This window comes from Pipistrellus kuhlii, unplaced genomic scaffold (genome assembly GCF_014108245.1).
Source record: "Pipistrellus kuhlii isolate mPipKuh1 unplaced genomic scaffold, mPipKuh1.p scaffold_m20_p_2, whole genome shotgun sequence".
Classification (NCBI taxonomy): domain Eukaryota; kingdom Metazoa; phylum Chordata; class Mammalia; order Chiroptera; family Vespertilionidae; genus Pipistrellus; species Pipistrellus kuhlii.
Window position 1 is genome coordinate 150,569,326 of NW_023425515.1, and position 26,470 is coordinate 150,595,795.

The following is a 26,470-nucleotide window of genomic DNA, read 5'->3' on the forward strand; positions in this document are numbered from 1 at the left end:
TCCAGCTAATGTGGCCATGTGACTAAAATATGTACAATGAGATCTAAGTGGTTGTGATGGGTGCAACTTCTGGTTGAAGGCTTAAAGGAAACCACTTGCCTTTTATTTTCTATTTCCTCCATCCCAAGGTTGGAACATGGAGGTGACTGATGGTGGTAAGGCAGCTGCACCCTAGAAAAGTGGAGCAATAATACAAAAAGTCCCTGGGTTCTTGAATGATTCCTGGAGTAGGACTTTATTACCTATCTGGACTATCTGCCAACTTTGATTTTTATATGGGAGAGAAATAAATCAAATATGTTGTTTAAGTTATTACCATTTTGGTCTCTGTTAAAACAATTCTACCAATATTCTAACTTATACAGAAGCCAAATCAACAACTAAAACCTGGGTGATGTTCAGTCTTTGCCCTAGCAGCATGCTATTTTACCAGGAAACTGCAACACAAGAATAGAAATTAACTTTCTTTATCTATGAGTTTATCTTAAAATTCCTCAAAAGAAATAGAAATCAGAAATCCAACATAAGCCATTGTTATGAATAGCTTACCATTAGAAAATTCTTCTATTTCTAATAGTGTAATGATGGATGCTTTTATAGCAAAAGAACCATAGACTAAATTAAATATTCTGATGAATCATTAACTAGGATAGGTTTTCTTTTTATCATTAACTGGTATAGGTTCTCTTTTTACACCAGAATTAAGTGTAGATATATAAATATTCTGATTGTTTTGGTGGAAACATTTCAAATTGTACAAATTAATTGCCATTTTTATCATGGTACTAAGTGAATTACAGAAGGTTACCTAACTGTTTTTGGAGATAATGTACTGGCCATGTGAAATATAGGTACATATGGATTATCTAGATGTGAATAAGGATTCTAAAGCCAAGAAAATGTTTCAGTTACAATGTCCCTTTATACTTACGTATATCCAGAAACATCTTTAACTTTTCCTAAGGCAGCAATAACAGCCCACTCTCCTATACTAAATATACAGATATTTGCAAATCATAGTAGAGGCAGAGCCAGGTTCTCACATTAGAGGGAACCTGCTGGGGGTGCAGGGATGGTGGTGGTAGGGGGACCTGGTAAAGGTCTTTTGACTTGTGATGTTGCTGCTATGCAGAATCAGTCTACCTCTGTGATTACTTTTTTTCAGTGTCTCCATTTATTTTCACACTGTTTTTCCTAACATCTTTTCATCAGAGTCCTAACCACATCCTGCCAATATATCACCTTTAAAATAGTGTTGGGAGAACTCAGAGGAAGCAGCCCCTCTTCTTGCTGAATCCTCAACAGCATTTCTGGTTGGAGAAATAACCAGCAGATGACTGGGGAATACATATTCTTCCTGGTAAAGGGCATTTCTTCTTTCATAGATTCAACTAGCTTTCAGCAAATATCTACCATGTGTCTGGCTATGCTAATAAGTTTTCTTTCATGTAAATTTGTTCACTTAATCCTGTGAACTTATCTTTTGCACTTATCTCAGGAAGCCTCCAAATACCCAGTAAGTTTATTACAACCCACAGAGAAGAGGAAATAAACAGGTTTCAGGAAATAAATTTTTATAACTAATAAAAAAAAAGAGATTCAGTAAGAAATGATTTGAAAGATGTCAACTGAAAAGTGAAAACATGTGCATTAAAAATGCTCCCATTACTAGAAATCACTAGTATTACAGACCAATATGTAAGTTAAAATCTGCATCTTCCATGCAAAAGGGAGAAAAAGCTAATATATTGTACTTCATGCCTCCTTTTTTTAACATATGAGTATATGATTAAAAATGATCTGAAACATCATTTGCTGTGGTTGATTACTATTAGTCATCATTTTAGCTGTCACTAACAGTAGTGAAAATGTACATTATAAGCACTAAGCACTGAAGAAGGTGTCATTAGAGATTTTATTCATCCCATGCAGGCATCTATCAAATGACAACTCCTTTGAAAAGGTTAGCTGAGATAACTTCCAGAAGCATCTCAAAAGTTGTTCAACATTTATTCATGGTCAGGGGAAATGCTGTAGGGAGATTACATCTTGCTGAAGAAGATGCCAAGAACATATTAGCTGCTAGTTTGAGAGCCTTCAGAGGCTCTTCACAGCTATTTTTAGAAAACAATTGTATCACTTACCAAACACCACAGAGAAAATACTGTAAATGTTGGAACTTAAGAATTCAACAACTAAAGATATTTAATAGATGGGAACTGGAGGAAGTATAAATTGTAGGGAAAAAATACCAATTAGAACAATACAAATAAGACATACTTGTATTTGATGTGTCTAAAAGATATGAGTACTGAAGACAATTTGTAATAAAGATTTTGAGATTTAAAATAATTTTAGACAGTATTAGACTAATATATTTTTGGAGCATAACAATAAGATGTTTTTAAAGAAAATTAATTTTCTTGGTTTCCTTCCCAGGGGTTTCAATGTGCTCTATCATAAAAATAGATAGTAAGATATGTTTTGAATAAATATCATTATTAGTAAGTATGTAAAATGTATATAGTTTTCAATTGCTGCAGAAGTAAGTTTGGATAATGTTTTTTTTTTCTCTTCTTTTGAAAAATGCTGCAAGAACATATTTAAAATGGAAATGTGGCCCTGTGCATTTTTACTATCTTGAAAAGCACAAGAAATGCAATATAAAATGAGCACAACTTTCAAAAGCCAGAATGAGCTGTTTAAGGTTTCAGAGTTCATAAAATGGTGACCATAGGCATTAAGAAGTTTCTGCTCTACTCAATGCTCATGGGCAGAACACAGCTCTCTGTCCAACCTCACCCAAGTTTGACATAAAAACCACTCACCACTGGTGATGGGGAAAGTGCAATGTTGCCTATTGATGCCTTCAGTTCATCTACGGTTGCAGCATTCTTAAGAATGTCTTTAGATTGCAATGGCTTAATCTTAATATTAAATTTCTTATGTGATTCTTCTTCCTCTTCTGATTCACTTGAAGAATAAAAGTGCTTTCCTTTGGTAGGTAGGACACAGTTAAAGATACATAACTCTTTACTGGGAGGCAATGATGAGTATAAGACAAGAGTGACTGCACATAATGGTGGCAAAAGTATCCTTAAGATGATAGAACATCGAAGCAAAACAATCAAATAAAAGAATAAATCAGGCTCTGGCTGGTTTTGCTCAGTGGATAGAGTGTCTCCCTAAAAACTGAAGGGTCCCGGGTTTGAAGGGTTGCGTGCTCCTGATTATCACTGAGGGCGCATGTAGGAGGCAACCAATCGATGTCTCTCTCACATTGATGTTTCTCTCTCTCTCTCTCTCTCCCTCCTTTCCACTCTTTCTGAAAATCAATGGAAAAATGTCCTCATATGAGGATTAACAAAAATAAATAAATAAAAATAAAAAGAGTAAATCAGGAAAGCGTTAGAATCTATTCATCTTTCCTTGGAACAAGATTAAAAATGATGAAATTTCAAAGAGCAATAGTTATAATGTTCTATATTTTTGCTGCAGTTGGCCATTTGGTGTGCCACTCTCAGTACACACACTGCTGAACCTTCAACGGAGAGAGGAAATCATTTTAATGGACAATTTGTGATGTTTTAAGTGTTTCAGAGTGTGACCTGTTCTGACCAGAGGTGATTTGTGGGAAAAGCACAAGTAACAGATATTTGCCAGTCATGATAAATGACATTGTCAAAACATTGTCAGCAGACAACCCAGTATCCATAATGTGCACAACTGTTTCTCAGCACATTTCTCTCTTCCTCCTGTCTCTCTTCTATGAATAGACTGAGGCAAAATGCCTACTTGTTAGTGATCAGGATGTTCTCTGTGCTGTTTATTCATCTCTAATATTGTGGACAACAGGGCTTGGGAAGCTGGTGTTATTTCAACACCTTTTCAAAACCTGAATTTATAATACTGCTTTATGAGACAAAAAAAATAAATAAATAAAATAAAAAATAAAGGATATAGCCAGGTTCCTCGGGTCTGATGCTGTAGCCTTCTTCATCCAGCTCGGGTGAGTTCTATAAAATACAAGTGAACATGATGCAATTACTATCCTGACAATAATCAAGAAATTATTCATTTTCCTTCTAAAGCATTCTATTTAAGGATATAAACATGTCTCTTATTTTTGGAGGTCAGGATTTTAACTTTTGAAAGTGAATGCTGGGTAATATATATATAGATAGATATTTACTCAAGGAAAAGTGGGGAGTCTTTCTATTGGGAAAACAAACTAGGAGTCAACAACTGTCAATTGAAAAGAAACATTCAGAAAGGATTTACCATGAATTGTCTGTAAGCCAAGGACTTTGTTAAGCAACATGAAGGGATATAAAATGAAAATTATTTGTTCTTTGGAAAATTGAAATGTATTTGGTAGGCAGAAAATAAAAATAAATATACAAAATACAAAACATAAGACATCAGTGATAGGAGTTTGAAAGAAGAGGAAATTAGTGAGGTTTGAAGGAAGAGGAAATTAGTGAGAAAAGATAATTTGCATGTGCCTTTTGGGATAGAAGGGATCTGCATGTGCCTTTTGGGATAAAAGGGGGTATAGAAGGAACTCACTGGTGAGGAAGAGTCTGTATTGAGACCTCCAAGGCAGAAATAGACAACCTTATTCAGATGACATGACTGGAAAGGAAGCTGTACAGTGAGAGGCAATAGGAAATAGGACCATGAGTGGCCAACATGCTGCGGGAAGAGTTCATATTTGAAATAGTTTCTGTAGCTTCTCATTTAGGGGAGGGCATGCTGGAAACAGCATCTTAAGGTATTTCGGAAGCACAGTTCAGGATAGACTTGGCACAGAAGGAAATTGAGGGGGGGAAAACACACTAATTCAAAATACTTGCATCATGCCCATAAGTTGTGTGGATAATATAGACAAAGTTGGGGTGGTGGGAAGGGATGAATCAAGGACATTTGGAAGGACAAACTGCTAGTCTTACTAACAGATTTATCAGAGGAGAAAAAGGAGAGGGGAGGTTCAGGAAAACTCCAGGATTTTTATCCTGGTAATCCTGGCTGAACTAATTGTAACAGCAGACAACTATTATTTTTAGGAAAAAGACAGGAAAGATAAAAGACAGTCTGCATAATTAGAATTAGTTATCATATTTTAGTTCCTATTATAAGGTAAGTATTATGACCTACACTTTATTTCATTGAACCTTCATAACAATCATATGTGGAATTATTCTATTTACCACGAAGGAAACTAAGAGAAATCAGATGCCATTACTCAAGGAACCCACACAGCAAATGGCAGAACCACTCCTTGATCCCAGGTATTTGAGACTATATCCTACGCTGTAGAGAGGAAGAAGGTAAAGAAAAGTTCAATAATGACCCTTTTGAAGTTGAGGTAATAGGCCTGGAAGTCAGGGAGATTTTGGAGTCACTGAAACAATTTACTAAGCTTACTTTCCTTTTTTTATTTCTTTTTAAATAAAAGAATATTAAGATCACTTACCTGCTAAAAATGTGTCTGTGGCTTCTCACTGCATTCAGAATAAAAGCCCATGTCCAGCTGTTGTGACTCAGTGGTTGAGCATTGACCCATGAACCAAGAAGTTACCAGCTCAATTCCCAGTCAGGCACATACCCAAGTTATGGACTCAATCTCCAGTAGGGGACTTGCAGGAGGCAGCCGATCAATGTTTATGCTTCTCTCTCATCATTGATGTTTCTATCTCTCTCCCTCTCCCTTCCTCTCTCTCTAATATCAATACAAGCATACATACATTTTTAAAAAGCACATTGCCTTGTAGCCCAAAAGCCCCAGCAGGACCTGGCTCGGAATCTTCTCTCTAGCCTCAGGTTTGAGATTCTTTTCTGATCCCCCTCAGCCACAAAGCCTTCCTCCTATTATATGGTAAGTACCATGATTCATTATTAACTTATGATTTGAATGCTGCAAGTTTTTTCCCCCCTTCATTTCAGGGACCTTATAAATTATCTGCCTGAAATTATCTTTTAAAAAAATATATTTTTATTGACTTCAAAAAGGAAGGGAGAGGGAGAGAGAAATAGAAACATAAATCATGAGAGGGAATCATTGATCGGCTGCCTCCTGCATGCCCCACACTGAGGATCAAGCCCAAAACCCAGGAACCATGACCTCCTGGTTCATAGGTCCATGCTCAACCACTGAGCCATGATGGCCAGGTTGCCTGGAATTATCTTTCCTCAAATGTTCATCCAGTTAGCCTCAATTTATACGTCAGTGTAGGAGTAGGACTTTTTTTCTGCCAAGGGCCATTGGTTATTTATTACATCATTTGAGGGCTATACAAAATTATCAACTTAAAAATTAGCCTGCTATATTTGGTCAAACATTTAATTAACTCACCCCTAATGCCTTGGCAGGGCCAGACCAAATCATTTGGTGGGCCTTAGAGGGCCTGCAGGCTGCATGTTCCCATCCCTGCTTGAGGGCTTCCCTTTATTAAAGGTCAAATCCTCCCTAAGGCTCTCTCTGCTCTTAACCTCTCCTTGCCAAAAGCAAGATGATATAATGTATTAAAAATAAAACCCTTCTCATTACTTAGAGAAAGTTGTATCTAATGTGTAATTATAATAGCAATTCCTGTGTGGTCTTATTAGTTTTTATGACTAACAACATTTGAAGCAAATTATGCTTCAATTAAGCACTTGCATATTGACCAGGGACAACACTGGAGATTAGGGTTTATGTGCTGGATGTGAGGGGATAGTGCTTGATGAGTAATTTGGTATTTTAATTATCATACTTGTTTATTTAGAGCACGTGTCAAACACAAGGCCCGCGGGCCAAATCCGTCCTGCCAGGCCTTGCAATGTGGCCCGCACCGCGCTGTCATCACTGCACTCCACTGCGTTTCCATCACAATGACAGTTTATGACTGTTCAGTAAACCATTCGGCCCTCGATTTAGGCTGGATTTTAGATTTTGGCCCCTTCTCTGATTGAGTTTGACACTCCTAATTTAGAGCATCACATTCATGCATATTTAAGAATCCTAGAAAATATACTAAGTCTTTCTAGGTAAAAAGAATTTTTCAAAATCACCCTTTCTTAATATCTCACATCTTCCCTTAAAACACTATTTTGAGCAAATAGTTTATTGAATCTTTGCAATAATGTTGTAAAGTAGATACTGACTTCATTTTTGCTGGACAGCAAATTGCTATCCCACAGCCACACACAGCTGACTCGTGGAGAGGCTAGTTAGGTCTTGAACCCATTATCTAAGCCTTTCCTGCTCTTAGCCTGTCTACCATGTTAATCGTGCTAGGTACTTTCTGATGAGGTGGCATGCTTCACTTATTTCTCTGTCATATTTTAAATACAAGAATGCCTCAACTCCTTTTCAGGTTCTGAAATACTTAGTAAAGAAAAAAACATTTTCTGATACTCACGTATCTTTCCCAATCAATTTCTGCATAAAATCCATTTGGCGCCCCATTGCTTTTCTTCTGTAATAAATGAGAAAATAAACTTAGAAGAGAAACATTTGAATGAAACAAAAAAAGGAATAAAGAATACTTACTCTCATCTTTATTTAACAAGAGCTATCAATACCCAGGACTGGAAAGACAAATCAGAGCAGCCTATGAAGCAGCCACATTAGCATAACCAAATGGTAAACTGAGTTGCCGTGACACTGCCTAATAGAGCTTCCATACTTATTGTACAAGACTGTAGAATACCTAACCATAGAATATTCACTACTAACTGTTCAAATTTTATTCAATTACTAAAAAATTAGAATCATCTACATTATAATTTAATTCTCTATAACTTCAGGGGATAAAAACAGATATATGTATTTAAATGGAAACATTTTGACTTCCATGTTTCTTTCATATACAATCAGTTCCAATCATATCCAAAGAGTATTCCTCCAAGTCGTTAACTAATTTTTTAGCTTTTCTAATACTAACTTATTTTTTTCCTAACCATCCCCTTGATAGACTATAAAGGAAATCAACTTCAAATTAGTTAATTCAGCTCTTATGTATTAAAAATGGTGTTGATATTCTTTACAAGTGGCTTTTTAAAAAAATATTAAAATGGAATAATAGGATTCATCATGGATTTTTCTGTCATCCATGTGTCCTATGCCTCCAGGAACACACATCATTGCAAGATGAATGGAGATCAGTGTTACTCTCTCTAGATTATTTGTAAGTTCTATTTTGACTGTTAGTACAACCATGATATATGGCTACCAGCACTTGAGCAAGGATGTGGCCTTATCCAAAGAGAAATTACTAGGATTCCCTACTTTTTATGAGAAGACAAAAACACAAATCAAACTGGGGAAGGAGGGTTCAATTCAACAGCACTCAGGTATTTAGCACATAGAGCAATGGTCTATCACTGGGCACAAGCAGATCTCAGAACAACACAAATTAAACGGTGACATGTGAGGCTTGAAGACAGAACCTCTAATTTTGCAATCACAAATGAAGGCGAGTTGGACCACAATATGAACAGTTAACCCTCAATTTGACAAACAGGCGGGAGAAGTAAGCTTTTCATGTTTGCATGTTTGCATGTAGGACCACTAGAAAACCAAATTAGAGGTAACCATCATTATTGATTAATACTTACTGAATGTTGCCTGGGCACTCTAAGAACCCACAATAGCTTAGTAAGGGTGAACATGAGTAAGGAATAGATAATATGTCCAAGTCCTCTCTCTTCCTTAGGTACTGCACTGCACTAGAATTTACAAATGCAAGAACTATGCCAATGTTTTCACTGACCAGAACCCAAGAACATAGGCCCTGTGCCCCTCTTCCTTTTTTCTGCTCCTAAAAAATATATTCTTGACTACATCATTTCAACTTTTTCACAAAACTGCCTTCATTGAATAAGTGATATCCTTTCTACTTTGAGCAAAAGTTGTTGTAAAAACCTGTCACATCAACTCTGCACCTGTATAAGCTATAAAACTATTGTTGATGACATGGTTCATTAAATTATGTGCCAGCTAATAATAAAAAAAATCTCTTCCATGGGGAAATGGGCACTGTTCTTCTTTTCTTTTTGTCATGTTTTCTTTCTTTTTTAATTCGTTCTTTACCAATCTGTTTGCATATGCCTTCTTTGCAAAATTCTCCAAATCCTTCTTAGAAAGCACATATAATAAATTTAATATACAAATTTAACTTTTGTGATAATGGTAATAAAATGATCAAAGTTGACCCAAAAAAACTAAACTGATGAATTTTATAATCAGCATAATACTACCATTGATAGACCTTTTAGTCATTAAACAATTCTTCAATTCATAGGATTGTTACCTAAAAATTGATGAGATTAGTTAAATTACTGAGTTCAAAATTTTCAGTTCTATAGTTTGCCTCTATGATAATTTCATTTCTATTACCAATGCTTTTCTATCACCAATCCCAGTTTCTATGGAAACCAATGGAAGATTGAGATGAAAAGAAAGCAAAACCTATAAAATGTTTTTCTTTTAAAATAGGAACATTTTAATCACAAATACTATACATAAACAAAAAATCATAACAATACATTCTTTTGGGAAGATGTTCAAACACACACACACACACACACACACACACACACACACACACACAGAGCTTTATTAGAGGAATTTGGCCTCATTCATGCTAGTGAATTCTTACAAATATATTTGGTTTCACAAATGGAAATTATCAAGTTACTGGTAAAGATTCTTCTGGTAAACCCCAAGAAAGAAACAATTCTCATGGTTTAACCACTTGAGCAAGTGCAGCTCATAGTGGTTATAAATGAAGGTAATGGCTCTATTGATTTTCAATTGGAAAACGTTGTAGAAGCAAGGAAGAAGATAAGTGGGGAAATATCATTTAAAAACTGTTTTTAATACAAGCAACAATGGCTATTCAGCAATATATAAAGTCATTTTTTCCTTCGAGTTAAAGTTATACATTATTTACTTTTTTCTTTTGTGTATTTTCCAAACTTCTACACTTTGCATAAGTAACTTTTATACTTGAGTATATAACTATTATTTAAAGATAATTGAGGCTCGTAGCAATGTTACTCTTATCTTAATAGGCATTTTACTTTGGTCAGGCTTATTATCTGTTCTCAGGTAATATGATGGACTAAATAAATAAATGTGGCAACAATTGTGTTTAATTATATCGATACATTCATCAAAGTTCTCAGTATCCACCAAGAGTGCTCTTGTTTTCCTAGGTCGGCTCATGACCACATAGTAGTCCTCAGGTGACAAATATTAAAGACACAGTTTGTGCTGCCTACTAGGTGTACTGGTTAATAATGCGGATATTTTCAATATATGGAGTTATACATATGTTGACATATGTGCGATTTGATATGTATGCTATTTTGTTGTATTGCTCCTTCAGATTACTACTTGTTTCAATCGATGGCACATGCACTTTCTGAGCAGCACTTCAAAACGTACAAAGTGGAAAATTGCGTCTCTGAATGGTCTGCCTCAAAACAAGAAAAGTTCTATTGGGATGGTATCCACAAATTACCTGAAAGATGGAAGAAATGTGTAGCTAGAGATGGACATTACTTTGAATAAAGCACTTTTGATGTTTCTCTTGAAATTATTGTGTTTTTTCTTTGATTACAAAATCCGCATTATTACGGTTAATAATGCAGATTAATTATTAACCAGTTTATAATACAGATTATATGTGTAACTCCATATATATCTGTAACTCCATCAACATATGTGTAACTCCATCTATTGAAAAAATCTGCATTATTAACCAGTACACCTAGTAAATATTATCTTTTTACCACTGAGATGGACTTGACTCATTTTTCAAATAATTCCGTAGGACAGCACTGTCCAATAGAACTGTCTGCGAAGATGGAAAGGTTCTAGATGTGTGCTGTCCAATATCGTAGCCACCAGCCACAAGTGGCTCTGGAATACTGGAGATGTGGCAATGTGATTGAGAAACTGGAATTGTAAATAGGCTACCATATTGAACAACACTGCTGTAGTTGTTCCCTCACCTGGGCCAAGATCAGCGTCCCTGACTCAACAACATCCTTTGCTCAAGGACAGTGTTCGGACAAGCCAAAGTCCTGCCAAATTCCTAATGTTACTGAGATAATGCTTTTCCTAAAAAAGTATTACTAGATTTGTATGTCATGCTTATACTGGAGCCAAAGATTTTTTATAAATAATTTTTTTAAAAAATCTGAATATCTTTCCTTTGTCTCAGATAAAGGAAACACATTTTTTTTGCCTTGTCACTCTTAAAAAAATATGCTTTTATTGATTTTTAGAGAGAGAGGGGGGAGAAGATAGAGAAACATGGATCAGCTGCCTCTCGTGTGCATCCCCACAGGGGATCAAGTCCGCATGTTCCCTGACCAGAAATGGAACTGGCAACCTTTTGGTGCACAGGACCATGCTCGACTGACAAACTGAGCCACACCAGCCAGGGCAGCCTGTTCACTCTTTAAAAGTATGTCCAGACATCAGCATATAGAGTCTATGTGGTTGATTTAAACATTGGCCCCACATTTTCAAAAAAATAATTTGGAAATAACTAAAAAAACTCTTCTTAATTGGAGTAGTAAATAAATACTACTCCTTTTTTTCAAGTTTCAGACTGGGATTTTTACTTACTGTTTCTACAACCCCTTGGAAATTTTAAACTAAAATCTGTTTCCTTACCGAAACTTTTTTTCCTCCTTCACGCGCGCACTCTGCTTTGTTATTGTAGGGTGGTTCATGTGGGCTGGGCTGCTGGAATTGATTGTTTTCATGTAGAAAAAGTTGTTAAAGGATCTGTTTGTTCTTTAAGACACATATAAAGAATCACATGGAGTCAGCAAACATACCATAGAAGAAACAATTTCTAGGCCAAATTGTAGGGCCTGCCAATCTTGGCAGGGTTCCTTAAACAACGAGAGGACTTTGGGGCCCATAATGAGGCTCTATTCAGCAGGCCAGTGTAGTTAGGTCAGGAGAAGCGAGGAGAGGAAGAAAGATCTCAGGCAGGAGAGACTGTGTGGATCTAATCCTCATTCAGCCAGTAAGTACTTCATTTACAGGTAGAGAACAGACACCAGGACACACTAACACTGAACAGAAATGGATGTATATCTACTTAAAGAATGAAAATCTAGCTGCATTATACTTTACCCTGGGCCTAAGCCTTCCTGAGGGTCATCAATACACATAGCACACACAGCTGACAGCTCCAAATCTGGGCCTTTCCTGTACACTTGCTCGGGATGAGCAGAGATGATGCCCTCAGGCCCTGTGTAGGTGGAAATCTGAACTGTTTAGGAAAAAGTTGAAGTGCAGCTTGCATGGTTAGAGTTTGTCTCTGCGTTAGAATGCATTGTAACACACAGATGCCGGAAATCTCAGACACCGGGACAGACAGTTCTGCAAGGGACAGGTACATCTGGCCACATGGAGAGCAAGACAAGCCCACCTTCCTACATGAAACCTTGCCACGAAGCCTATGAATATTAGACTGCAAAAGCACTGTCACTAGAGATGGGCTTTACTGGATTTTTGAGGAACTGAAATAAGCTCAAATACATTAAGCCTATTGTGTAACCCTGTGTTGACAAGCCATTTATAAGCAGGCACCATCACCTATAGTTTATAGAACTACACCAGTAAAACCATAAATTTCCACTTCAGATGCCCAAAGACAATAATTTGGAAGCTAATTTAGCCATGTAAAAGTGGACTGGGTCCACAGATGAAAGGTCTTACCGTATTTTTCGGACCATAAGACGCACTTTTTTCCCCCCAGAAGTGGGGGGGAAAAGTCCCTGCGACTTATGGTCCAAATATAGCCTACACATATACTTTTTAAAAAAAGTTTTTTTACTTGCCCGGCTCTGTGTGGTCTCTGTGTGCTTGCCCGGCTCTAAAATGGTTCTAAATGCTGCTGTTTACTTTACAGGGTTGATTACATGTGTTTATGACTGTGATGTTGGGTTTTAATGCACATAAAATATTTTAGGACACTATTTGTTTCAGAATCTTTTTTTCTTCATTTCCCTTCTCTAAAAACGGGTGCGTCTTATGGTCCGGAGCGTCTTATGGTCCGAAAAATACGGTAATCAATCTGGCTTTGAAAGAAAATCAAGTTGAGGCCTCTAAGGACCAGAAGCAAACAGAAACTTGGATCCCTAAGGTCCTGGTATGATAAGGAGTTTTCAAATTCGGTGACCACAGTTAGTGGGGAAACTTGGGTAATGTTTCCTTCATAGGTTGTACAACTAGCAGCTTGTACAACCTATGAAGCTCCGCATCCTGTTTCAGAGAACATGTATTTATTTAGAATGTAGCCTTTTTTTTCAAGTGGGTCTGCATTATTTCCGGAGAAATCAAAATTAAGTAATTTCCCTTTCCTAATAATCATGACGACTTAGGGTATTTCCAGTGAAGAAACAAAGAGGGTACAGGCACTAATAAGTAACTTTATATGACTTGGAATGGTGGTGGTACAGGAGGACTCGGAATTCCACTACAAAGCTCTGAGCTGGAGTGGACAAGTTCACAGAATCACGGCCAGGCTCGTTAACGCAGCCTGACTCATAGTTGCCCATGCCATGCCAATGCCAGGCACCTGGGTGCATATTCCACCAGAGATTTAAACTGGTGGTCCCTGGGAGAGCGGAGAACACTGAGGTAGCCATGGGGCCTCACAGACAATGAGCGGGTGGGTGGTAGGGACTTTAGAAAAAGGAAAAAGGACAAGACTGAGGGTGGCAGAGGGAAAAAAGCAAGAAACAGCAATCCAGCCTGGGAGCAGGAGGGAGAGAAAGCAGAGAACAGCTAACAGAGCTTTGCAGGGGCCAGAATGGAGAGGAGGGGACAAGAGAACCCAGGGAGAGGACTCAGACAGCAGCAAAGAGAAGACACAGTAGCAGAGAGAGAGAGTACCTGAGAGAAAGTTAACGAGAGGGCTCTGAGCCAGAAGCAAGAGGTGAGGAGAAGCTGAGTCTTCTGGGTCTTTTTTTTCCCCTGCTGAATAGAGCCTTGATTATAGTGTTACCCAATGTCTGGTAAATTTCAGCCTATTCCCTTAACATTTCATGGCAAGAACTACATGAATGCAAAAGGCACCCCAAAGCTAAGAACCTTGAGTCAAATGTGGGCGAAAAACTCCTGCTATAGCTGCAATTAACATCCTAATGTAGGTATATTATAAAGGGTGATTTTTAAAAAAAATTATTTTTAACCACCAGGTTTATTTTTGTTCCCACTCCAGCCCAATGAGCCTAATGTGAGTCAATTCGCCCCTCCCCCCAGTAACAGCTGTTCTTTTGTACATTATGAATAGGCATCTGATTTAGATTTGAAAGAAATCATTTTAGAAGTGGGTGCAGACTCCCATAAGCACAACTCAGATAAATCCAAGCCAAGGCACCAGAGATTTCTTTAAAAATCAAGAAATCTGGTGACCAGCATGGAGTCAGAGTTTCTGTTAAATCTAAACCCAGTGGATGCATTTTCCTCCTTCAGGCTGTAAATTCAGGCATAAGCGGGGTTTTTTTCCCCCCCTACTTGTGAAATTAATATAGAAAATGTATCTGCAGCCGAACTACAAAAGGGGAAGTTTCTTTCAATTTTATTGGATCTCAGCTCCATTATGATTTTGTGGCCTCTGTTAGAGAAAAACATTCTCACATAATGAGCTTTTATATCATTAAGTTGGAAATGAGTAACAGTTGATGGTAGCAGCCCCTGCAGGAACTGTCTGGTTTGTGACCCACCATATTGATGACTAGTTTGCTGGCCTAATCTGGGGCAGGGTTTAAGGTGAATACAATAAATAAGTTAACTTGACTAAGTCTGCATGGCTGTCCCATGCAATTCCTATAGAATATTATAACAGTGAGAAGACATTTAAGCTACTTTTTTCCTATAGAAAAAAAAAGAAAAGAAAAGAAATGGGGCTTTAAGAAATTTAAACATAGCATATATTGAAGTGCAAACCTACTAAAAAATTATCATTTAAATACTTACAATTCCATCTCTATCAGGTGAACCTCTGTAACAAAAAGAAATTTGTAGCTATTAGGAAGAATTAATCATTCTTGTTACATAGACTATAACAAGAAACATTAACCACCTCTCCCCCCTCTCCCCAGTTCTCACCCCAGTAAATCCGTATAATGCAAACTATATCATAGCAAGTCAGTCCAGTGGTATTTGAGTGTGGGGAGTGTGTATGCCCATGTGGGAGCGAGATTCTCATTAAAAGCAGAAGTCCAAAAGACACCAAGTTGCGGCAGCAGTTTTGGTCCCCTTTGAAGAGGAGAGTTCATTAAGTGTCTGTCCCAGTCTGTGGCTCCATTTAACACTAGCACAGGGAATGTAAGCCAACTGGCTCTCTCTCATCTTCTCTCTGGGAATGGTCTTCAATTCTCCCTATAAGAAGAAACTACTATGGTATTGTTCAACCTATTTTGAGAATCTGTATTTTCTTCCATATTTCTCTATTTACTGCTCCAGTGATTATAGGAAAGCAGGAAAGGGAGGGCCATGTTTCCTCAGGGCTCACTCTGATAACTCAGGGGAGTTCACCATGGTGGCACTGTGTGTGCCACCGTGCTCAGGAGTAAGGGCTGTAGAATAGGATGACTCTGAGTGCCCAGACTCCACCACTTGTTAGTTCTGTAACTTCTGTAAGCTAGCTTAGATCAAATAATGTATACAAAGAATTTATAACAGTCCCTGATACATAGCAAGTATTCAAAACTGTGGGCTATATTTTTTTCCTCTTACATAATGCCTCTTTACTAGGAACACAAGACTGTCCACAGAAGCCACATTAGACTTTGTAGCGATAGAGGAAGTGCAAATGGTTGTGCAAAATCATATTGTTATTTTGAAAAACTAAACTCGAGAAGCCAGAGGAAGAAGCAAAAGGGTGGTCACTGCATCTCTTCCTCTTTTAATTCACTCTGCAAGGAACTGAATTATGCTTAGAGGGGGACCTGCATTATTTGGAAGAAAACCTTAGATACTTGAGGTGGACTGTGAAACCTTGAGGAGTGTGGTGTGGTTGGAACTGTTCTTTAGGAGGTGGGACAAGGTAATGAAATTATTTATTGCTTCGTAGGGTAGGGCAGAGAGAGAAATGCAAAGAGTTGGTGGGACATCTCCTGAGCTCCAAGATGAGACTCCCCTTCTCCACCAACACTTCCTTTTAAATAGCAGAATATTTTTACTTGGATTGCAAAACACTTGGTAGAGGTTCATCGTTTTTCATAACCAGTTCTGTGCCCATGTGGATATAAGGGCTAGAAGCAGAGAGGATGCTGATATTGTAAGACTATGGGAGTTGACAGAAATCTTAGGGTCCTTGGATATTCCTTGGCTATGGGAATTAGTTGGTTTAAAGAAATTTCTTCTAAATTAGAAGGACAGAAAGAGTCTTAGCTCATTAAACTCATAATTCATTGAACCAATAGTGAGTGCTTACAATCGGCCAGACACTAGGCTAGGATCTGGAGATAAAAACATGAAGCCATGCTCATCACAGGAAGAATGAGACAGGCAAGTAAACCCAATGAGATATCATGGCCATAATCAGCTCAGGCGCACAAGAAAGTACAGAGAAAAACTACCAACTTATACTCATCAAAACCAGGTTTTCTTTTTAGAACAATATAATGCAAAAAATAAAAATGAAAAGAGCATTTCTTAATATAATTTTAGCTTCTGCTAAAGGAATTGAGAAAGAGGTGATTGTATCAACTCTTCCACAGGATATATCCACAGGCACTGATCCTTGTGTGGATGTCTCTAGGGCAGGAAGTAATAGATATAAAGAAAACAATCTCTGGAGATAGATCTGTAGTGCTGCCCATGATTGGTATAGATACATGGCATCCTATAAAGCATCTTACAAGAGGCCACTTGACGATCTGCTTATTGCAGCTATGTACTTTATGGAGTAATTGTATATATGTATGCAGTAATTGTATACAGCAGCATTGGTGTCCTCTTCTGATCCTTTGGTCTTATCCAGTGATGGAAATGGGGCTGGTGCTTCTTAGGGAGGACACAGTAAGCATGGTGGTTAAGAGCACTGGCTGTAGAGCCAGACTGCTTGGGTTTAATCAATCTATATTTCCTGCGTAATCCTCGGGAAGTCACTTCATCCCTTTGTGTCTCAGTTTTCATCTACAAAATGGCCATGATAATAGCATATACATATACCCCACAGGATAATTAGAGGATTCCATAAGTTTATAGAAGTGAAGAGCCCAAAATAGTGTTCAAAACATAGTAAATACTCATTAAATGTCATCTAGAATACATTTACTATATAATATGTCCTCAGACGGGAGCAGAGAGATTAACAGCCTCAGACTCTTAAAGTTCTCAGTTTGCTTCCTAACCCTTCTTATGAAATTTAATAATTTAGTTTAAGTGATTTAAAAAAAATTTAATAGCAGACCCATTATATTTACTGAGTTCTACTTTAAAACTAATCATTTACCATAGACCAATTGCCTCTGGTTTAAAAAGTGCCAGTTACCACTGCCTTTTTTCTGTTATCCTTCTATTGATCTTGATTATAATTTTGCCCATCTATTCTTTTTTTTCTGGGTGATAAAAACCCAGGTGCTTGATTCTGGATAAGAATACTAGTTTCAAGTCTTATTTTCTGGGTAACCTGCAACTTAGTTCCTTTTGGCATTGACTTCTCATTACTAAAATTGAGATATGATTTCTAACCTTACTGAATTACTGTGAGGATTAAAAGGGATATCAATGCATACAATAGACCCTGCACAGGGCCAGCCACTTAGCACAGGCTCGTTCCTTTCCTCTCTCTACCAGGCACTGTAATGATGATTAAATCAGGAAGCTCTGGTCCTAACCCCACTCTATAACTAACGAGGTTCAATCAACTGAAGTTGGGGCTGGTGGTACACCCTGAGGGAACTGCAACAGTTGTGATGACAGCTGGCATCAACGAAGTTTCAATGATGGCAGATTAACATAAGCATTACCTATAGCTGAAGGGACAGCAAGTTCCCAAAGCATTTGGCCAACCTTATGAGCTGATTAGAGACAAGGGCTCATGAAGAGCAAAGGCTGACACTGAAGTGTTGGTCTTTTGACCAACACTGCCACTGGGACCAATTTATGGCTAATTTGCTATCACATAAGTATTATTTTAACTCCAGTGATAAGTTAAAGAGACATGCTTGGGATTCTATAAGCACAAGTCTCATCAAAGTATCTCAGATAGATATTGAGCAACTATCAAAGCCATGAGGAAAAATTCCTTACTTTCATACCTTTAGAAATGGTGATGAAGAGCAGAGCATGCAAATTAGTTCTGCCTGCTCTGGGAAGGCTATTTGATCTCTTTTCCCTTTTGAGGGAAATTTTTCCTTTTTAATTTTCTTCACAAACCCAGAGATTATGTGCAGTCAGTTGCAGACACTGTCTTCAAAGAAAAACGGATTTGATTTCTGCTAATTATGTTCTCCTGATACCTGTGTGTCTAATGATGCCCCATGGCACATTATAGATGACAAGAGATGTTGCTGACAGGCTGACTGGTACAGTGTCTGGCTCTTTTGGGAACTTAAGATTCCACCTATTGTAAACTGAGGCCAAGGAAAGAAAAAGCATATTCCTGAGGCTGTGGGAATGCTGGTAACACTGGAAGCAGAGCCCAGGTCTGTAGGCTCCAGTGACAGAACCATCATGTTTTGGAGGTTGTTTGGAAAAGGGCAGTTTCTTAAGAAACAAGAGTAATTATGTGGTCCTCAAAAAATATTCCTGGGGAGAGATCAACCAAAGGACTTGAATGCATGCATATAAGCATAACCAAAGGACACAGGCACCAGGGGGTGAGAACCAGGGGGTGAGGGCATGTGCTGGGGGGGGGGGGCGCTAAGGGGGGATAAGGACACATATATAAGGACACATATGTAATACCTTAATCAATAGAAAAACATATTTCTAATTCAATCATTTTGAACAGGGGTGAGGAATGTCTGGTGCTCGGACCGCGTAAGGCCCACAAAATCATTTAGTCTGGCCCTGCCAAGGCAACTGTAGGCAGGACTAAAAATTCAATAAACCTGGGAGCTTTTTTCATAGCAACATAAATTTATATTAAGTGAATTATACTAAGCAAATGATGTTTCGATATACATATCCACATGACCCCTGGCAGAGAAAAGTCTCCCTACCCCTAATATAGAACAAGACTAGAGTAAAGGTAATTTTTCCATGAAATAATTATTTACCAAAAGAAAAAGCATTAAGAAAATGTAAGAACGGGTGACTTCATATTTGCTATCTATATTAAAAAATAGCTTTTATTTCCCCCTAATCCTTTATACTCTCTGGCTTAAAAACATGCAAGGCTTCAAGGTTACCCACTGCTTACAAAAGGAAGCCCAGGCTCCATAGGCTGTCACTTCCTATCTGGTCTTGATGTCCTTTCTAGTCTTGCCTCCAGTGATCAAGTAGGTAGGCCAGGTAGGCCAACTGCCTTATTTGTCTTGTCCTGCATACCAACTGACTTTTCCACCTTGCTGCTTTGGCTGCTGTTCCTTTAGCATGAAATGCCTGTCTTCAACTTGAAGGTCAAACTCAAAGTTCCTCCCTCCATGAAGCTTCAGTGATCATCTGTCCAAACATGAGCTTTTCTGCCCTCAAATTCCCATGAATTCCATTTATTTGCTCACAAGGAACTTACCACATATTAATTTGTATTAGTAATAATGAGTAATGTTGCTGCCATTTACTGAGCATTTTACTAAGTACTAGGTCCCAAACTAGTCATTTCAAATGTTATTTCATTTTGTTATGTGAAAGCTATTTCAGTTTGTGTGCTAGATTTTTTTTTATCCCATTTATAATAATAAAAGGGTAATATGCTAATCAGACCGTACATCCTTCTGGGCGTCATTCAGACGTCCTTCCAGATGAAGCCGGGGCTGAAGGGAAGCAGCCCAGGTCCCGGGTGCCTGCCAGTGGCTGGAGGAGAGAAGCCCGAGACCCAGGTGCTAGAGGGAAGCCAGTGTCAGCAGCCAGGGTAAGGAAAGTCTATTATTACACAAATTTTCATGCATCGGGCCTCTAGTGAATTATAAAATCTTGGAGGACAAGGACACAGGCAATGCTCAGCAGCCTGTGATAAAATGTATGCACGATAAAAGTATAAAGGAAGAAAAGCTAAAGATGATAAATAAGTGTAACCTTCTCCATTTTTACCTGTGCCCAAATAACTATCGATTTTCACATTTTCTAACTTTCTTTCATGGATTCCAGACAAATGAAGGGTTTAATGGGCTCATTATTCTGATTTAAGCGGACCACACAAGGTCTTCAGTTTTACATGGCCACAACCAGCTGTAGGGTGTAATGGTGCAGTCCTTACATTGGGCTTCGCTGGAATGCCGAGTTCCCGGCCATCTTATATTCCATGCGTAAGTTATCTGCCTGGCTTTTAGAGACACCTGAGATTTTTGTGTCCCAGCTAAATACTCTGCAGGGCTATTTAAGATGGTCAAATAAATGCAACAGAATTGTTACATCATTGGACATATTCAAGATGGGTTTATTAGAGTCTGTGGGCAATTGATTATCTTGGTTGTGATCATTTAAACATGTAAAAGTATTCACAGGATTGTTTCTGGCACTGGTTTCTTATTTAAAGCCAAATAGCCTATCCTGTGAGTTCTGTTGGTTGATTTACAGTTTTGCTTGTACAAAATCTTGGCATCAAGCAAAAGCTTTGGAATGTTATCAGAAAAATGTTATCTGGCTAGGCCTAATCTACCTAAACAGGTGTTTTTGCTTCTTCATTTCACTCAGGGCAAACCTAGAGGTAGTAATAAATACTCTCAGTCCCCACAGAAGCAACAGTAATACTTCCTGCCTCCCATATTTCTGGGAAGCGTGGTTATCAAGTTGTAAAATAACATGTGATGAAAAATTGAACACATGATCTAAAGTCTTTATCTCTGTAGCATAAACCTAAGAACCATTTATATACCTAACTGTTACAATTTAATCAGAAACAGAATAGTGCACAATATCCAAGAAAACTCCATATCCTCTAAACGACAATGACAACAGCATCTCTTTGAGGAGGCAAACTTTTAAAGGACTTACGTAGAATCAGTGTCCTTTTCTTTCTTCCGTATTCCAAAGGCCTTTCTTGTACGTTTTTTCAATCCTGTGGGAAAACAACAAAGGGTCAAAGCAATCTATTTTTCATTTGAATGTTCCTGGCAACATTCATATAAACATTTTTTAAAGTTGCAACATATCTCTTAAATTCGAATGTTCAAACAGCAGGGAAAGTTTCATCAATTGGGTGGATATATATAAGTGTTTATGTGCATATAATTCACTATTTTACATATATATATATTTAAAATATACTTTGATTGATTTTAGAGAGGAAGGGAGAGGGAGAGAGAGATAGAAACATCAATGATGAGAGAGAGTCATTGATCAGCTGCCTCCTGCACACCGCACACTGGGGATGAAGCCCACAATCCAGCCCACAATCCAGGCCACAATCCAGGCATGTGTCCTGACAGGGAATCAGACTGTGACCTCCTGGTTCATAGGTTGACGGTCAACCACTGAGCTATGCCAGCAGGACCACTATTATATTTCCAATAGATGTCTTGCAAAGATTCAGCATTGCAAGTTCTTAATATCATAAGAAACATAAGAATGTAAAAGAATGAAAAGGAGAGATTAGGGCATGGTATTGCACAAGCTTTTCTTAGATTATTGTTATTCATACTCAAATTGGCCTTGCCAAGAAACCAAGATACAGATTTAGAAGAATAGCAATTTCCAGGTTAGCCATATTCTTGAGGCTTGGATAATTCCAAGACACAGAATATAAAAAAAACATGCCAGGAGAGCTACACTGGCCTGATACATCTTTATATCCCATATTCCCACCTCACCTTTTTCCATTTCTTCAATTCTGTGGCTAACTGGATTGTTAGCCATTCTTTGAATATACCCTAACATTTGTAGTCAGTATCTGTTTCTTCCTTATGTGGTCCTTACCTCTGGTTAAAATACCTTTCCTATTTTGTTGATATTTAGAATGTTAATTCATCCTTTACATCCTAGCCAAATGTCAGTCCCAATGGTGTAAGAAACTGACTATCCTGTGCTTCCCTCCAAATGTTGCTCTTATATCAACCTGTTTCACTTAATATTTCCTGTGTCTGTTTCCCTGCTAAGCTGTCAGTCTTTCTATGACAGAGGCCAAGGTCCCTACATTTGTATGTTCCTTATACCAAGTGCAGTCTTCCTGTCTCCATTCTTACCCTGCCAAGCTTTTCTTGAGATTCACATTTCCTATATGTTCCACAGTTACATGTGTGACTTGTGTTTCTTAGGTTAGTTTTATTCAAACATGCTAAATCCCTACATATTCAAAACCTTAGGTATTTTCCTGGTGGTTTGGAAAGTCTTCTTGACAAATTGGAGTGGAAAAGTCACTGACTTCAGAGTTTGTTTGGCACTACCAGGTGGAACAAAGGGAAAATCATGACAGAATCAGTGATTTGATGACACCTTCTTCCAAAACATGTGAGTCAGCCCAAATTTCTCACATTATCTGAGTCACTCATTATTTGGCTTTTAGGGTACTACTCAAGTCTAATCTCCAAAGAGCATCTGTTCAGTATAATTTTGCATTTTCATAGTCATTTCATATAAACCATTTAGGCCTTTAAAATGTCAATGTTTGTTTTAAAAAATATGTGCCACATAAATGTATTCTTCCTTTCTCTTCACAGGAGAAATTTTAGGAAAACAGTTATTGACATTTAAAAAGCTAGTCACCTACAACATTTAAGAACACTTTGGCTCCATTCATTTTTAATTTTGTTAAAAACTTTCTTCCTTCTCACCTCTGCTTTACCTACTTACAGAGACAAAATATCAATTACCATCATCATTTCCTCCTTTAATTTTCCTTGGGCTTCTGAGTCTCTTAATTGGTTCCTCCATGCTTCTAATTTAGCTTTGGATAAAAAATGAATATATTCATTTTATATATATAAACCAATCACTAGTGGTTTTTATAGGACCATAAAACAAATGTTATTATTATATTATGTTTTATTTTCTACAACTTTAACATGATTAAGAAATAACATGCTCTTCCAAATAGATCAGAAAATACATACAAATTCCAGTAATTCTTGTATTAAATTAGTAACAGAGCAGGCAATAGTAGTTTTCCACAGACTGTCCTGTTTTTTTGACCACCAATTTGGACAACAGCCAATATGAACTAGGTTATGAATGTCACGAGTTGTCCATTTTTCAGTGAAAAGTACACTGGATCAGTATTCAGAAGACACAGAGTCCATTCCTAGGATCATTTTTAATTGTGGAGTTGAATACAAGTTACATTCCTTTTAGATTTTGATCTCTCAAGCCTATAACAAATCAGCCAATAATATTAAACAATAAAAGAATTTGCACATATTCACAAAATGCTATGTAAATTTGTAGCTTTAGTTTCATTGAAAGTCACATTTCCCATATGTAGGATACAACTATATATAGAATGTATGCAGGGGTCCTCAAACTTTTTAAAGTGGGGGCCAGATCACGGTCCCTCAGAGAGCTGGAGGGCTGGACTATATGAACTACTAATTCCTACTGTAACACCTCGGCTGCGCTCACTGCCCAAAAAACCTGGTGGGCCGGATCAGACTCCTCTGCGGGCCGCATGTGGCCCGAGGGCCGTAGTTTGAAGACGCCTGATAGGAATGCATCAAAGATGTGACATTCCAGGAAATCAAAACAAATCCAACTGGTGAACTAACTAACTAACTAAATAAATAATCATTAAAAACTTTTCTCCCCTTAAAAAGTGGAAAAGATTTAGGAATTTTAGGAAAGTATGAAGAAAACTCTGAACAAAGTTATAAAATGTTAAAGTCATTCATATCTTAGCAGCTCTTTGAGGAGATTCAGGAAAAAACAATTGCACAGTGTTAAAAGTTAGTAGACCAGAGGGAAGGGGGATGGGCAAAGACGAGCAGGGGGGTAAGGGAGAAGGGATAGAGACAGCTGCAAAAGTATAAACAATAAAAAAAAAAAGTGAGTGGAGAGGTGTGGGTATGTTTTTTAGAGTTTATTTTAAAATTTCAAAAAAATTCCTTGAAAAAATGATGGTCAAGGACCTTACAGGGATAACAAAAATGCTAATTAGACTGGACAGCCAAATGACCTTCCAGATGTCCTTCCGGACATCCTTCTGGGCGACCTCTGGGACATCCTTCTGGACGAAGCTGGGGCTGCGAGGGCCGAGCCCCTTGCACAAATTCGTGCATCGGGCCACCAGCATATGATAATCTGATAAACTTAACAAAACACTAAGTCTAATGATTCTTCATTTATGACCCTAGAACTCCATGAACATTTAAAAGTAATTTTCTACAGTGTAGTTTTTTCTGGGCTGGGACATGAATTTTTTGGTCAACTATTCTTTACCAAAATGGGAGGAAAAAATAATGTTTTTGAGAAATGAAGTGAGTTTTCTCTTGCCAATATCAAAACAGCTCTAAAGGGGGGGGGGAAATGTTATTCTAATGATCAGGGACTAGAAGGGTTTTCTCTCTCCCAAGCTGTGGAACTGAGAACATCTTCCAGTGTGTATCCAGAACTGCCTTCTTAGATCAGCCACACAGGAAGTTTGGCCTCTAGATTCTCTCTACCCAATTTAGATTCTTTTAGCTTCCTTTGGGATTATGGGAGAAGCTAGTCAAGTCTGGAAACAACACCACAATTAAAAATAAACTAATTTTTAAGAGGTCAGGAACACTTATTTCAAAATAGGTAGTTCTGGATATGACATTATAATGGAATAAAAGCAACAAATGTAGCAACTGACAACAGAGATGCGACACATGCACAGTACAAAGAAATTCCATTATTGTAACACTGCTAGCTGCCCTTACTGAGGTCCTAACTATTGGCCAGGAACCAGTTGCTTTTCATATACTGTCCTATTTAATTCTCTTACAAACCCTATTAAAAAAATAGAAGGTGTTTTCATCTCAAGTGATGGCCCTAACAGTTTGACTAATTTGATCGTATCATCATCTCCAGGGAGGAAACTGAAGGCTCCTCTTATACCACTGCTCCCCCAAATGTTGAAGTTCTTTCAGACTTAGTCCTAGCTTCCTCTGTACCCTCTCCCTGAGACAAGTCTTTCCACTCACAAGGTTTCATTTGCCATCTGTATGTAGATGAATTGTGAATCTGTAGGTGAGCTTCTGAATATGCAGTATTTTTTCTTAGAGTCAGGCTTTTATAAAACGACATTAGATTTCTTCAAATGCCTCAAGGCTCCATTTACTATACATATAATTAAACCTATGAAGATATGCTCAATCATTTAGTTTAAAATTATTTTCTAAATATAATTCCCCTGGAAAGAAAATTATTCTCTGTCAACTGATGGGTGAATAAACAAATGTCCAATACCCACACCATGGAATACCATTCATTCATAAAAAGGCAATGAAGAATTGATACATGTGATGACATGAATGAACCTTGCACACATTATGCTAAGTGAAAGAAGCCAGATATAAAAAAAGTTATATCTAGTATGATTTTATTTATATAAAATATCCAAAGTGGGATGTTTCATTAATACAGAAAGCAGATTAGAGGTTGCCAGGGGCAGATAGAGGGGGACCCAGGGATTGATACAAAGTTCCAGAATGAGATTATGGTGATGGTTGCACAACATTGAGAATAGATTAAATACCAGTGAATCGCATAATTTAAAATGCCAAAATGGGAAATTTTATAGTATCTGTATTTTAACACACACACACACACACACACACAGAGAGAGAGAGAGAGAGAGAGAGAGAGAGAGAGAGAGAGAGAGAGAGAGAGAGAGAGAATGAGAATAGTTTAGGAGGAAAAGATGGAAGATGGAAGGGAGTAGGGAAGGAAAAGAAGAAATACTATCAGATGACACAACCTGGAAGGGAGCAGAATCCAGGCCTTCTTTGTAATCTAAACATATGGGATCAAGTCCCAATTTGTCCTTTTGCTGGTTGTCATTAGGAGCACAATGTATAGAGAATCCAAGAGGTACTGTGTTACTTTCTATATAAAATTTAGGTCCTCACAGGGTATGAGGTTTGGAGGAACAGCCTCAGTTTCTCTCTGTGTAATTACTAAGAGTAAGAAGTCAGTGATTGTTCCCTGAGTACCTTATATGTGCCAGGCACTATGCTAAGCATTTTACACTTGTTCTTTCAACAAGTGTGGAAGGTATTATGAACCCCTATTTTGTGGATTAAGAAACAGACCCAAAGTGATTAAGTTCCTCTTCCAAGGTCACTAAACAAACAAGTGATAAGAGCAAGATTTGGAGGCAAGCTCAGCTACTTCTTACATGTGTTCTTGAAGGTTCTCGTAGTCCCCCCAGGGCAATGC

At 37.8% G+C, this 26,470-nt stretch overlaps 1 protein-coding gene across 19 annotated transcripts in view; it reads right to left on the minus strand.

Annotated features, from left to right (window-relative positions):
- SGIP1 (SH3GL interacting endocytic adaptor 1) overlaps positions 1-26,470 on the minus strand; it is a 198,971-nt gene that overhangs the window by 87,855 nt on the left and 84,646 nt on the right. For 11 of the 19 annotated variants that reach the window (XM_045584495.1, XM_045584493.1, XM_036444904.2 and 8 more), the window contains exons 2-7: positions 21,131-21,194; positions 14,999-15,023; positions 11,675-11,746; positions 7,404-7,460; positions 3,962-4,016; positions 2,829-3,004 (exon numbers count right to left, since the gene is read on the minus strand). In XM_045584495.1, the coding sequence (XP_045440451.1) occupies positions 2,829-3,004; positions 3,962-4,016; positions 7,404-7,460; positions 11,675-11,746; positions 14,999-15,023; positions 21,131-21,194 (449 nt within the window). The remainder of the gene's footprint in view (positions 1-2,828; positions 3,005-3,961; positions 4,017-7,403; positions 7,461-11,674; positions 11,747-14,998; positions 15,024-21,130; positions 21,195-26,470) is intronic. The other 8 variants (XM_036444910.2, XM_036444909.2, XM_045584496.1 and 5 more) reach the window with 1 other exon arrangement.